General features: G+C 41.7%; 1 protein-coding gene across 1 annotated transcript in view; it reads right to left on the reverse strand.

The window, feature by feature from the left end:
• si:dkeyp-14d3.1 (transmembrane protein 132C) overlaps positions 1–15,938 on the reverse strand; it is a 180,523-nt gene that overhangs the window by 29,188 nt on the left and 135,397 nt on the right. The window contains exon 5 of the mRNA XM_050052166.1: positions 387–530. Coding sequence (XP_049908123.1) covers positions 387–530 — 144 coding nt within the window. The remainder of the gene's footprint in view (positions 1–386; positions 531–15,938) is intronic.

Consider the following 15,938-nt stretch of genomic DNA (forward strand, 5'->3'; position numbering starts at 1 on the left):
TGGTTTCTGACCCCCCCCAGACCCCCCCAATAAAGCAAAACTGCACATTTCAGAGTGACCTTTTATTGTGGCCAGCCTAAGGCACACCTGTGCAATAATCATGCTGTCTAATCAGCATCTTGATATGCCACACCTGTGAGGTGGGATGGATTATCTCGGCAAAGGAGAAGTGCTCACTAACACAGATTTAGACAGATTTGTAAACAATATTTGTGAGAAATGGTCTTTTGTGTGTATAGAAAATGTTTTAGATCTTTGAGTTCAGCTCATGAAAAATGGGAGCAAAAACAAAAGTGTTGCGCTTATATTTTTGTTCAGTGTATAAACAGGTGAATGAAAACAAACACACAGAGGCTCACTTCTCTCTCTGGTTTCATTCTACTGACCTTGACCACATCTTCGTCCGTAGAGCGACACTTGACCGCTTCAGAAACATCGGTAACAGAGGCGTCTATTCCAATGGTCACAACCTTTACTGGGACAGCCACTGTCTTCCCAGTCAGCACAGCTGTGTTTAAAATCTCTGAGTCCTAGAGACAGAAAGAGAGAGAGAAATCAGCACAGCAATGGCAGGTCTCTAATCCACTCAGTGACAGACAATCAGTGATTATTAGCTCAGAAAGAATAAAAAAGCTTCAAGTAGTATTGAAAATGACCTAAAGAGGCTTTTCACAACCACCGCTCAATTAGAGATTATTGGGTAAATGGCTGTGAAATCAGAAGCACTGCTGGGAGGAAGCTAATGACTGATGGCAGTTGGTGAGCACATTGTCCGGGACAGTGTTACAGCAGCTAAATATACATGTTTTTGTCAATTAATCTTGATTGTGCTAGGTCCACTGAGCACCTTGGTGTGTTTGGTCTCCTGGAAAGAATTTCCTCAATTTTTGAAGGTGAATCCCGCAGTATTTTATGTCCACTGATTTCTGAGTAGATACTGTTGAGTTTCTGTGTTGAATTGCTAAATATGAAATTAGCCATAACTACTCAAGGGTTGTTCTAATTATTGTGAATGTAATTATCGGGATGAATACAAAACATTCCCCTCACTGCCACGCTCTTCAGCCAGCTAATTGATGAAAGTAATTAGCATAACATTGTGGTTGGCTAGTCACCAAAATTACAGATCGCCAGATAGCATTTTGATTTTACTCGATTATTGACAGGAGACAAATGAAATGCTTAAAGAATTAGATATCCTGTAGGGAAATTATTCACGCCCTATTACATGGGCATTTTTCTATGAAACATTTGCTTCTCTGCTCAGACACATCATCAGTAATGTAACATAAAGTTGCAGAGTGCTTCTGTTGCCGGGGTTGATCCTGCTTTTATTCATGTAGTGCTGGATCCACAGCAATCTGAAGGCACTCTCTGCAGTCTCTGTGGCGGTTGTGATTACCCTCCTCTTGTGCACGTGTAATTGCCTAGTAAGAGTACTGCCAGGAGACGTCTCAAACTCTGCCTCGTTTGGAATACATAGTTAATGCCATTTTCTACCTTCAATATGTTTGGCCTCTTTTCTCAACGTGTGTGTGAAAACTCTTCAGTTCCAACAAACTCTATCCCCCCGAAAAAGCATTTACCTTCCAGACCACACGGAGGTTGGGTGGGCTGAAGAGGACATCACAGATTCAAACTCATCAATATATTATAATCATTAATAATAATAATACTATATTTTATTGATAATGGGCTTTTCTGAAAGGAATTTCAAGATCAGTAAACAACAAAAACACAAGTAATACAAGGTTTATTACCACATTGGTGTAGTGGACGGTATGCACAGGTATGCGGGATATACCCACTTCTTCTTCTGGCTGCTTACAGTATACCCATCTATCAGCCAAAGAGCCATTTACATATATAGGAGAGTATACCCACTTACTACCTGGTAACCTACACCCTAGCAGCACACCCACTTCATCAACTACCACTACAGCACTGACCAGAAAACATATTGAAATGAAATGTTAAAACAATACAACAGGTAGTAGCACGGAAATGAGATAAAATATAAATAAGTCAAGATCAATACTGCCCTACAAAAGTTGAGAAAAAAGGTTTCAGGCTCACCAGCAAACTGTGTGCCCAAAAGTTTTTATTGCCTCTATTTTACAGGGGAAAAAAAAAATTAAAAAAGAAAACCTACATAACACCTCGAAAATGCACATACTGTGCTCTGCATGTGGATAATCTTCATGGAATCCAAGGAGAAAATGCACATCAATTCTTAGTTTCATTATCGTCATTATGATCCCAGTCTCACTCCGAAGTCGTCGACATCTGGCACTTGGGCAGTGACTTGCTGCGTGTGAAACCAACGGAAAAAGGCATCCTTCAACGCCAGCAGGATACGCCGCCAGTTGCCGTTATAGTTAAATGGTACTGGCGGCGCCAGGGGGAAATGCGGCCTAAACCCAACCGTGTGTTTGTTAGGAAAAAAAAACGTCAATTCGCAGTGTTGTACCAACGTAGTGCATTTATTTTGAAAGAGACTATATGTAAACGTTAAAATTCCTGTGAAAACTGAGGTGTATCTTTAAAGAAGACGGTGCATGGAACAGGCAGAACTTGACATGTTATTCCAGAACGCCAACAACCAACGCACCCAGGGTACCTTGCAAGTTGCATGTGGACGTTGAAAGTCCATGTCCAAAATGTCAATATGTGACGAGATCGGAGTGAGAATGTGTTGTCATTATACACTAATGAAAACATAGTTATGGATATTATATTCCATTTCTGAAAAAAAAATCCCCCTTAATCATACACTCTAGACCTTTGACCACACCAAACCACAGTTATTCCACTTGTCAAAGTCAAAAGCTGAGACTGCTACAGTACTCAGTGCACAGAAATTATAAAGATAATTTCCATATGGTAAAAGAGAAATCATAAAGTCAGACCTCAACTCAGTTTTGACTAAATACACAGTTACTTTATGAGCAGAATACCGTGTATTCAATGTACTGTATGAAAAAGATGGTGTGACTTGCCAGGATTCAGTCAAGAACATCCTGTGTAAATTAATACTTGTCCGTCAGCCTTAACTAGGCTCTATGTAAAAAGCACCAATACTGCAATTTGGCCCTGGGCTGTATTAGAGGTACCTCAGCGGTCTAGACAGCCTTGGATTTTAAGTTCAATGGCACAGCTTCATCATTCTGAACATACATCTTAACCTTTCATTACACATGCACACAGACTCACACACACCACTATTGTCACAGAAGATAATTGGGGCCAATTAAGAGAAGTTTGAGTTAACTTTTTCTTTCTAAAGTCACATATGCACATTGGATTGTCTCTTCTGCCTATTCAGCTCAAAGAGCTCTCCAATTACACAGATTGCTATGGAATTCTGAGTAGCTCAGTAAATAGCTGCCGTTGAGGTCAAAGTGTATTTTCAATACTATACGATGAACATGGACTTTTTCCTATAGGGGAACTGAAATGACTTTCTTTAGCTAATTGTACCGAGTGACAAAGGCCTCTCATTATAAGTTGTTTTAATTATGCTATTGGGATGCTCTTACACAAAAGCCCTTTTCTGATTCCTTTAATTTTCATGGGCAAGACCCCCAAGACACCTTTTATTTTTTTGGCACTGTATTGAAACACTGAAGACATTTCAGTGCTATTCTATTGACATAGCTACTATTACTTTTCTTTTAACGGGGAAATCTAACTCCGGAGTGATGCCTGTTGAATAAAATGTCACATTTGTTTAGAGCAATATTGTTAAACCTGACAAGCGCAGACAGGACCAATCTACAGTGCCTGACTTCCTGTCACCACATTCATGTGTATCCCATTGTCACCAGGGAAGTACACAAGATTTGTACACTGCCCTGTTAACTCGGTTTCTAAAGACTTCCTCCAGTGTTTGTGAGCTTGTGAATCTGAGTCATTCAAAAAAAGAAAAAAAAGAGAGCAAAGGAGGATTAAGTTTGGTTGAAAGGAGCCTGGCCATTTGTAAGCATCAATTACTGAGACCAGTCAGCTTTGGAGTGAAATGATTATTAGTTGAGCCAAGAGATACCAATGAATCACAAAAAAACACTTAATCTTCAAATGGCTTTTCATTACAATTTTATAGACTGTGACAGTGTTATATAGCAATATAAACCCTCCTCTCCCTGTGCCTCTGACTTTGATTCAATTCCCCTTAAAATCGAGGGTTGCTGTAAATTAATTCTGTGTCTGCTGGGATTCCTCCATTTCCAGAGGGTCATCTATAATACATGATGGGGTAAATGGTTGGGACCTGGTGAAAGCGGGGGCTAATGTTAGATTACAGCAGCTGGAGATGACCCAGCAGGTTGAGAGCTGCAGAGAACAGGGCCTGGCAGTAATAAGCCACAGCGGGATCCCACAGTGATGCATCAATGGTCCACACACTCACACATGGATGGCGCAATTAAACACAAAATGGAGACCAGTGGTGCACATCAGCAGCATTACTCAGTCATTTTACCATACTCTGAAAAAAAGATGCTATGAAATTTGGGCCTGTGAACTGCTTGGTGGAAACAAGGCTTTAGAATTATTAAGTACTCTCTATAGCTGGCTATAACATATACCACCTTAAAAAAGGCCTCCATGGGAAGCAGGGGTAAAACTGAGTGTTGATCAGAACAGACATATATGTTAATCAAGTACTACATCATATTTTTTTGTCCTTCACCTCTCTGTCTCCTCTCCAGTAAGTATACAAAACATAACGAGATAATAATTACTATATTTGTAGAGCACTTTCCTTGGAGAAGGAATGCACTAATACTCTTAAAGAAGTTTCTATGCGTGCAGCCCGCTTTGTACTTCATTTAATTCTCATCTGTTGACGCAGGTGTTTGTGCTTTTCTTACTAGCCAATCTGCCCCTCAAGTCTCACGGATTTTGTTCAATAATCTGTGGGAGAACTGCCTGTCTGCTTTATCAAGGATCTCTCTGTTAGCATTCAGCACGCTGCTGTGGCTGGTAATGTGCTCTGGGCCGTAATTTCTGCCTGTGTCTCGGCTGGATCTGAAAATAAGTGAGATTTATGGTGTCAGCCTGAGTGACACGGGCAGCATGAGAAGTAGCGAAGCTGCTTCCCGTCCTGCTGTAGCGATTAGCCTCTGCTTCTACCCCACGCTAACACATCCACATTCTGACCTCACCATCCTGGCAACAGCAACAAATGAACAGGTCAAGCACAGTGTTGAGTTGGGGATTTTAGGGCCTGAATTATTCATAGTGCAACAGGGAGAAGTGAGGGAAGTAAACACAGTGTATGCTTCATGTGTAAACCTATTTCTGTCAGTCCCGTATTGTTGTGGCTGTCCTAAAACCAACAAGCTTACCAGTAAACCCAAAAGTACAAATCATGTTAGTTAAAAAACCTGTAAGTCAAAACACCTAATCTGGTGTTTTTACCCCCATGATTAATGGCTTGACATTGGACGCAGGTCTCTTTATGATCTTAAATGTCATTTCTAGAGCAACAGAATTAAAGGGGCCATGAAATATGCCAATCGTCAACTAACCTACTCTGAATGAAATATTCATAGTTCTGATAAACATTTTCATCCCCTGGTGATGTGTACGTGTAAGGAAACCAAAATGGGAGTAGAGGGATAGTGAATTATATGCTGTAGACATTAAACGCCACTCAGACAGTGTCCTGAAGCTATTAAGCAGACTAAAAGAGACATGTCCTTTCATCAGCTCTTCTCTCCACATTGTGCAATGCTCAATGTGGCACTTCCTCCCTTCTATTCCAGTGGGCGTTTAATTGGCTAGAAGGGAGAAACACGGAGGAGAGTGGGAATAAAGGCCTTGGTAGCACCATGCAGAGCGATACATCACTGCATGACAGTGCATTGAAGTGGTGGGATGGTTGTGAAGCCAACACGCTGCCTTTTAATGAGGGTCTCTCTCTTGCTCCCCTCTCTTCTCTTCCCACTCTTTGCTCATCCAACAATGAGCCAGTTCCTCTCCAGTCTTCCCCCCTTTCCCTCGCTTCTTCCCAGCTGACTGGATGAAGGTGGCAGCAGCGCGTGACGCACAAAGAGCCCATTGCCAGTGAGTGGCAGTGCCCTGTCTGGGGTACATGTCGGTCAGAGATCTGATCTGCTCATTACCGTTGGCTATGGTTGGTAGGGAGGAGATTAACTCGATGGCTGCTTTGATAGTGGATTTGCTCCAGAAAGTGTCACTTTAAAAGGAGAGGTAATGAGAGATCATGGTGAGGATCACATGGACAGGATGAACTGGTGCCTCGGAATTAGCAGGCATGTCCGGGGACACTTTAGTATATTCCTCATCCAATAATTGAGAGACATTATAGAAAGGGCACTCCAGTCCCTGTCAAAGTACATTGTGGAGGGACCAGTGAATGAGCAGGATTGTTAGGCTAATTGCTGTTATAAATGGGTGTATTGTGGCCCGTGGCACATTTGTGGGTGTAACTTTTTCTAAAATCCCCTATAGTTCTTTCTGAACTTTTTTTTTTAACTTTATGCATTTTTGCAACATATTTACCTATTTATGATAGATACCTGGATGCAAATATGTTCTACCTGGGATAGTTCCATAATAACCAAGTATGGAGCATTTGCTCAGAAAAAGTTCTGAACCTGCACTTTCATTAGCTGACTTAGCATCTTCTTCCATGCCTCTCAATCACTGCTTGGCCTCCAGCTGACTAGTAACATCCAGTCATACACAAGCAGGTGTACAATGGTGCCATTATGACCCCGAAATGTCCCCCTATAACTCTGTTAATTTGCTCATGTCAACACGTTTGCTGCCACAGCTCCCTCCATCACCCCAGTCTCCTCTTAACGTGCTAACTTTTTTGGGTTATTCATTTAACAGAAATAGAGAATATTGATACCACTCTCATATCTGTACAAATAAGTAAAAAAAAAAAAAAAAAAAAATCTGCTTCCCAGCAACAACATCATAGAGATAACCACAACCACAACTTGCTAGCCAGGCTAGCTAGCTTCCCCCTGCTTTCAGACTTTATACCAAGCTATGCTAACTGTCTCCTGGTTGTAGGTTCTTATTTACCATAAGACATGACAGAAAATTTTCAAAATGCTGAACTCTTCCTTTAATAGAAAGATATTTTAAATATTTTTGCTTCTGAAAAGCCGTCTGTAGACAGGTTTTGCAAACTAGCGTTTCGCTACACTGAACACAGCGCACCTGGTTCTTCTGCATAAATGTACAATTCTTATTCTACTGTGATGTCCATAGAACTAAACTAAACTAAACTAAAAGGATGTTGTTGTTTTAAGTGGGGTTGTATGAGGTACTTATCCATAGTCAGTGTATTACCTACAACTGAGTTCAGCTGGCATGTTTCAAGTTTGGAGAAGCAAACAGGAGTACTATGTACTGCATTGCAGGGGTGTGAGCAGCAAAACAATTTTTAGCCACTTAAAAAAAAAATCTACCTAAAAACATTAGTATCGGTTTGAGTGAAGGCTATATTGAGAATGTTTTCATCGCTTTACCTTACCTTCAAACAGCCCTTTCCTTTGATGCTACATTCTCTTTGCGGTACGCATCTCACTCCTCTGACCCGTTAAATCTCCCTGTAGAAAGGTGGTTCTCTATACTCTGGTTTAAGTTATCCTTTTATCTCCACAGTGAGCAGCATTTCCTCATCGCTGTCAAACCACTCATTTGTTTTTTTAAATTTTTGTTTATTTGTTGTTTCCTACACAAATTGATGAAAGTCTGACCTGAACAGCTGATTTGCTGCGTAACACAGTGCACAGTGTAGGGATATTGAAGTCCGTCAAAGGAAAGGGACTATCTGATGGCAATGTAAAGTGATGATAATATTCTCAATATAGCATCCACTTAGAATGATATTAACTGTTTTTGGTGGGCCTTTTTTACATGGCTAAAATATGTTTTGATGCTGCCCCCATCCACAGCACTACATCATACAGCTTCTGTGGTGGGACTCCTGCCTGGTTCTCCAAACTGGGAGCGCACAGACCGCCGTGTACTAGGTGTAATTCACTGACTATGGATAAGTACCTCGTACAACCTCACTTCAAAAAATCTAAACTATCCCTTTAAGGGGGGATTAATTCCTCCACAGAATCCTCACTGCTGCTCACATTCAGAAACGTCTCTCAAAAAGCAAAGTCCTCTCTTCAAAATATAAATGTATAACCTTTTGCTTTAAATATTGAATTTTTTGACTAACTGTGTCTCTGACTGAAATAAAGAATAAAGCATTTTACTTCTGAATGTCTGACCTCAATTTGACTTTTAATGACCGAGCCAGTGTGACTGTGAAGGCAGCGTGGCAAGAAAGAAAAATTTAAAAGACAAAATGGCCCGAAATGATCCTTCCTGACACTTCTTACAGCACCTGAAGGAAAAAGTGCTGCATAAACTTTAACAGAAACTCCTGGTCTTATAGTGGACTCTGTGGTGGGCTGATTTATGTTGTTTTATTGCCCTTGCAAACTTCAAAAGAAGGACAAACAATGACGTTTCAATTAGAGCTCCGTCTTCACACGACAGCTCATAGACTCTATTGATGTTTTAGTCACATTGTAATGCTCTAAATTGTAAATTATTTATGAGTGCACATGATATACGGGTAAACTTTGACTGTGGGGAACTGTCACAGTGACAAGCTGCTGACAGGAAACAAACCCTCACAAATATTAATTACATTATGAGCTGTCCCTGATTCCTTAGTCTACACAGTTGTTGACATGAATAATTCATTTTTGACAGTGCAAAGAGTCTATCTAAGTGTCTATCTTGAAGGTTTTATTTTCAGAGGAGACATAGAGAATGTGAAGGAAGATGTTTTCTGTGTGGCAGGAAATAGTATATGAACTGCAGTTATAGTGCTCAGTACTGCATCCATTCACCTTCAGGGTATTATAAACATGCCTGTGGAATAGTACATTAACAGAGGGCTTATTAGTGTCTGTGCTTTCAAGATAAAGTTAGGAATTATCGGGGCTGGTGCTGGAGGGACGGAGCAACCCTCTAGAGTCCAGTGGCCATGAATTGCACCTCATGCTGTGAAAAGGAGCTTGTGAATAAAACATGGCTGGACCCGGGAGTACAATATTTTACGTTTATAGGACGAATCCCCTGCAATTCTCATGAATACCATACCTGTAATACATCTAGATCAATGGGTCAGGAGGGAGGAGTGGGTGTCCCTGATGAATTTCAACAACAGTCAGCTCCAAAAGAATCAAGGTCAGGCACCAGGGACACAACCAACTCTCTGTTCACCTAGAGATGAGCGAGAGAGCTGCAGGGGCTCGGGGGATGGAGCTGGCGGGTGCTTTGACTGATGCTGGCTCCGCTATTGTGATGTCTCACTGGTGCCCCTGCTGTTTGCCCATTGAGCTGGGGCCCGGAGGCTAGGAAGGCAAGGAAACAACCCTGCCTGCGCCAGTCTGCTCAATTTCAGCCCAATATCTATCACACTCAGCCGATCGATGAAGAGTTCTTCACCAACAGCCAACCATGCCTGTGGGGGATGACCTCCCGATCTCTGGTCTGATTTCTTCACCCGGCTCTGATCGAGATCCATACTGGCAGCTTAGCTTGGCTTAGCTTGGCTTAGCTGCCCTCTGGACACAGGCCTCTCTCAGCAGGCACAAAGGTCAGCTCCACTGTAGAGTCTATTACCGCTAAAAAAAAATACACACATTCCTCTCAAACCTCAGTGGGCCAGGATTAAAGTCAGAATGAATAGAACTTGGCCAGAGCGTGAAGTGGGATGTTAACAATTATGTGGAGATGTGAGATATGGACGAGTGCAGACCTTGTCATTCTGAGATTGATCTGTCAGGCTGGATCCTGCCCTTCACTTCATCCCTGCTTCGTTTTTTTTGCCTTGCTGTACAAACTATTTTCCCCATAACTGACAGGGTTAGGAGAACAAAAGGGGCTGCAGTAACGAGGCTGAAGGTTCACAGCATTCAATTAGAGAAACTAGAATATAAGTGGTTCCAAAGGGGTGCAGGTCTTTGCCATTTTCTGTGGGCAAAGCAAAAATTAACTTTTACACAAATGCTTGAACCACACAATGCATTGTGGGTCATTTTCTGAGAATGGTAACGGCAGAGTAAACAAGTGATTTGACCTCGCTACTGGAGGAGCTTTCAAAAGCATTGTGGGAAGGTTAGCTTTCTTAACAGTGACTGATAATTTCCTGATGTCGCCATAATGAGCGAGCTTTGCAGAAATATGTTCTGCAGCAGCAAAATGTATTCATCTAAAGCTCTAATCACATACCGCACAAGGGAGGTTGTGCGAGTGTGTGTTTTAAAAGGTAACAAACCCATCCCACTCACTTCAGGCCTCTCAATTATTTCAAGCACTTCGGGGTATATCGTCTTCCTGAGTGACATTAGAGGAATTTGCTATTAATCCTCCGCGTATTCCTTCTTTTTGAAACCAACTCCCAGCGTGTGGTAGTGTCACGAAAAGGTACAGCAGTTCACCTACTCATTTCCTCACTTGTTAGCGTACAGGCAGTCAGAGTAAAAATGAGCGTCAGTACTTCTGCATGCCTTTTATATTCTGCAATGGCAAAGGAGGAGAGGAACATGAAAAATGTTTAACCATCCAGCGCCAAGGACTTCGATCGTGTTCTGGATTAAGTGACCATTTGTCACAATCTGTTGTCCTAATTAGCATTACATGTAGTACGCCACATGTGCATACTGCAGCAGCCTCAATTAGTGCTACCACTTCATCATCAGCCTCCAAGCTGATGTAGATGCTAATGGATCGCTCGCTTGGGGTCCATCCATCAGCTCCTTATTGTAAACTGAATGACTCCTGCTATGTGGGGGAAAACGCTATGTTTTTATTCTATTCCACTAGAACAGCAGGGGCATGCAACAGAGACTCAGCACTGGTGGAGCTGAGGTTATTAGATGACTGAAATCAGGTGCTTTCAAGCAAGGTGTACACTACGTGCTGCTTTGATAAACAGCTTGCATGATATTGCCTGTGTCCATGCAGCATTTCTGCAGGATTAGCTGGCACATAAGTGCTTATGTCTGTGTGTCTAACTATGCATTTGATAAATGACTCTCCAGATTTCACTTGCCTGGCAGAGAAGATGTGCATTGCAACGGAGGGAATGGAATCGAAAGGAGTAAAATGAAACATTCATTGGAGGATGTTGATAGATGGCTTTATCATGTGAGAGCAGAAGTGGCCGGAGAAGGCCGGGGTGATGATGTATTGTTTAACGATACATTGGAGCGGTGCGTGAATACAAACGGCTGCTTTCATTTCTCCTCATCTCTATGCCCGCGAATGCTCGCGTGAGTGAGCACAGTTTGGTGTCTCGCCTGGAACAGGAAGACTGATGAGTCCAGATATGATGTATGCCCTGTCCTCCTGCTCCCTCTCCATCACCAGGCATCCACAGCATGGGTAATGATGATGAGGGCAGCCTGGACAGGAGCGTATTACTTCACGATGGTGAAAGATAATGGACCAGCCTCCTACTGTGCGGGGGGAATCTGCTCAGGCATCCAATTACTGCCTTTAAGATCCATCTCAAGATGACCCAAAAAAACACACAGCTCTTTCACACTTTAAGTGAAATGGAGGATGCCAGCAAGAGGAGGCGGAGGGTGACAAGGGAGGCAATTAATCTACATTGTTAATATATTAATGTATGTTTGTCTGGAGACAGCAGAAAAAAATAGAGAGAGAGAGAGAGAGAAGAGGTGGAGAGAGAGAGGAAAGGAAAAAAGGTGAAGAGAAGACAAGGCGGGACAGGCAAACAGTATTACAGACGAGAGAAAGAGTTCTGAGGCGTTTACTCGCTCTAAACTGACTAAAACTTTTGAGTACTCTTTTCATTTTCTGCTTTTGAAATAATTGCTGCATTTGCAGAACTCCTGCTTCACGGTTTGAAATTGGTGACAAAGTGGTGAGCGGCGCTCTGAGCCCTCCCAATGCAGGTGGGTCTGTGGCAAACACAGGAGGAGCCCTCTTCAAAGGGAACAGAGAGGAAAAAAAGAGAGTTCCGTCTTTCAAAACGATGTCGCTGCTTTCCCAGAGGTGTCACCCATGGCAGAGCCCATCACTTGGCTGGGAAAATGCAATAAAAAGACCTTTTTATAATAATCAATTCCGGCGAGGGCACAGTAATTTAGAACACGACACAAATGGGCTGGGAACAGGTCTGAGGAGCCATTGAAGTAATAGGCCATAAATGTGATCAAACCCAAAATAAGCTTCCCATTTCTAATAGTCATTAGCTTTATTGCATTACAACCTTTAGAGACACGGTCAGTTATGGATCCTCGTTCAGTTTATGAGATTATTTCTGGTCAAAACACAATTACGGCAGCTCTTCCATTACGACAAAATACAGTCTAGCTTATTAGACTAATTAGTGCTAATTACAGATGAAAGGACCTTCTAGAGCAAAACCACAGAGCTGTTGTGTCAACAGATGCCTTCAGCATGCTCTGTGAAGTCTCCCCTCTCAACTTGATTAAAAAGGAGTGGAGAATTTCCCCGTGTGTTTCTCCCTCTCCGCTATCTCCAAAAACACCCCCCTTTTCCCTTTAAATCTGTCTCTCCTCCACCTCTCGTTTCTTCTCTTTCATCTGTAACCTTGATTTACCGTCTAGATCACGAATCACAACAAGATCCACTATTGCAAAAAAATACAATAATCATAATAACGACAAAAGGACTATTAGTTCACCTTCTGAGTTACAGTACCATAGCTACAAAGGCCGCTAGACAGAAATATCTATGATATTTTATGATACTGACGCTGACTGTCTGCGATGTGATATTGCTAACACCGTTGATCAACACTACAGTCTGCAGCACCAGCCCACAGCCATGTTTTTGGCTCTCTGAGATCTTGATTTTTTTTTCTCAGGAGTTAGGGGATGAAACAATAGAGGCATAAACAAGACTGAATATCGAACTTGCATTCAACCAGTGGTGTGAAAGAGGGGGCGTCAATGTTGCTCTGTTTAGGGGAGTGAGTAATGTTTAAAGCTTGCCAAAAGGGATAAATCGACATATTTCAGATCAGTTGCTGAATACTGACTAACCACAGAATTTAAGCTTCCACTCTATGACAATCTGTACCAAGGGCATCATTTCCACTGGGAACGAGGGGAACATGTTACAAAGCAAGTTTTTGAGTTTCAAGGCTGCCTTGTAACATAAAAACCTGCCAACAAGGCCAGCATATAAAGATTTATTTCCTCATGTAAGGTTTTCAAATCTGAACCTCAGAGTATTGGAAAATGTATTATAGTCGGTCAGCTTGTTCTGTTTTTTTTCCCCCTGCTGTACATCTGGAGAAGACTAATGATTACAGCCAACAGTCTGGAGCAGATATAGTAAAAACATGATGTTGGATCTGTACTGTTGTAGGCAGACATCTTGAGTTATTAGTTCTAACCACTTCTCTTCTTGGTTTTCCCCTATGATATTCCCATATTGCATGGTCGGTGTTCCCCCTTAAAAAATCTGACATTTGCATCATGAAAAGGGAAGTTTACACCAGTAGCTGCAAGACTCCGGCTAGGACAATCATTAAGGATCCGAAACCACCCAGATAACGGCCCTTTCTCCCTGTTGAGGTCCGGAATAAGGTATCAGGCAGCACTGAAAGGCTCAGGGAGAACGTCTACCCTCAGGACACTAGTATCCTAAATGAGGACACTGCCTCAGGCTACATCCACACTAATACGTTTTCATTTTAAAACAGTGTTTTAAAATGAAAACGATCTCCATACACACGAGTGTTTTAGCACTCCTTCAGAAAAAATATCTGTCCATACTATCCTGCCAGAAAACGCATATCAAATGACAAGTCACAGACACTTGGCATGTGTGTACCAGTGTAAACAGGAAGCAGACTGTCTATACCGGAGTTGGTTGCTTAGTTACAGTCAACACCACTGAGGAAAAGTAAGCCCAGATTTCTTTGCTTGGACCGCCGAAGAGGTGGAACTGTTACTGAAAGTAACATGAGTACAAGGCAGAGGTGGGACCTTGTTTTGCAAGTCCCAAGTAAGTCTCAAATCGTTGCCGTCAAGTTCCAAGTCAAGACAGGCAAGTCTCTAATCAAATCCTGCATCTTAAGCTTTGAGCTGGAGTCCTAAACAAGCAATAATGCGTTCGTCATCAAATGTAATGCAATTTTAACATCTACTAATATAGTAATACAGAGAACTCATATATTAAATTTTTGAAAACCATGGATGCTTTGGAAATTTGGATTCATTTACATAAACAAGTTTGTTAAAAAGTCACTTACATAGGCTAATGTTAGCTAAGTATTAGCAAACTATGTTAATATTAGCCTTGACTTACCGTTACTTGTGCATCTTCAAATGTCATACAAAGTTGGAAATTGTTGCATCTCTGTTTTTCATTTTGCACAGTACAATTCCTTTTATGTTGACCATCACACAGTTTTTGTTGGTGAACGAACAAAAACTTAGAATAGAAGAGAATAGAAGAGAATAGAATAGAATAGAATAGATAAGCGTTATTGTCTGTCCCAACACTGACAGAAATTCTCCTTTGACAAGGCTCAACAATACACACGATTCAAACTCAAACACATTTAACACAAATATATAAAAGGACTGTTAAAACACCAACTGATAAAAGCAGGTTAAACTGCAGTGTCTATTTAGATTGTTCATGGTGGTTATTGCAGAGGGAATGAAGGATGTTTTTTTTCTAACTGGTGCAACGCTAATGTTAACATCATGACATCAGCATTTGTTGATTCAGGAATCAACAACTCTTTTAATCTCTGAGCTTGGGGGAGGGTATCAAGTTATTTCAAGTCAAAAGGCTCAAGTCCAAATTAAGTCACGAGTCACTGGTGTTAAGGTCCAAGTTGAGTTGATAGCCTTTTTTGGTTTTGTGAAGTTGAGTCTAAAGTCATCAAATGTGTGACTCAAGTCTGACTCAAGTCCACACCTCTGATATATAGGCTGCAGAAAACATAGGTGGCAACATAGTGGAGGGGTACCAATAGTATAGGAGCCAAATATGTTATTGGGAGGTTTGCTTCTAACTGTGTAATTCACTGTGTGGGCATTGGGGGGTGCTGTACTGTCACCTGGTGAGTTCAGGTATTTTAGGATGTGACCTCACTATGATCATCAGGTGTTTGACCCGGAGGGGCAAAAGGTTTTTGACCGCTGTGGCGCTAATTGCCTGTGTTTTCTTTTTTTGATCAGTTGTCAATAAATCGGAATAAATGTTCGTTATAATGCATCAGAAGACCAGCGTCCGGACTCCTTTACTGAGCATCAAGAACGGTAACGTTAGGGTGAGAAACCAGTAAGTTAGTGAGGCACGTCAACCAGGTTACTCTGGGTCAAGCATCTCAGTAGCTTGAAGTATAAGACTTAGCTCCTATAAACAGTATTATCCATGGCCAGAGGAAACCATTGGCAAAGAAGTACCCACACAAGAAAGACGAAACCATGAAAGGTATGTTCTGGCTTGACACATTGTGACTGATAGTTGAGACGTGAAAGTACTTGTTTGGAAACGCTGGAGTAGAGTGGATGTTAATGTAACTTTAATTGCAGCAATAGTTACGCCTTGTATAACAAAAGCATATTAATGTGGATGTAGCCTGAGACTACCCCCCTCCCCCATTACACTTTTTAATTCATGTGAACATCCCAATAAGTTGCAACCCTCCCCTGGTCTCAAAGTCACTTCCCAACATCAATGAAGCTCGTCACTACTGGGCAAGTGATTATCATCACATATTATATATATATCAAGTCTTTGCCACATCTCCATCTTCACTACTCTATTAGTGACTTCAGTTCTCTGTGCAGGAACCAGTTTTCTATTGGAATCACTGATTTTGTTTTCCCTTTGGTGGAGGCAAGGTGGTGATGGGTGGGTTG

The sequence above is a fragment of the Epinephelus moara genome, chromosome 8 (genome assembly GCF_006386435.1).
Source record: "Epinephelus moara isolate mb chromosome 8, YSFRI_EMoa_1.0, whole genome shotgun sequence".
NCBI classification, from domain to species: Eukaryota; Metazoa; Chordata; class Actinopteri; order Perciformes; family Serranidae; genus Epinephelus; species Epinephelus moara.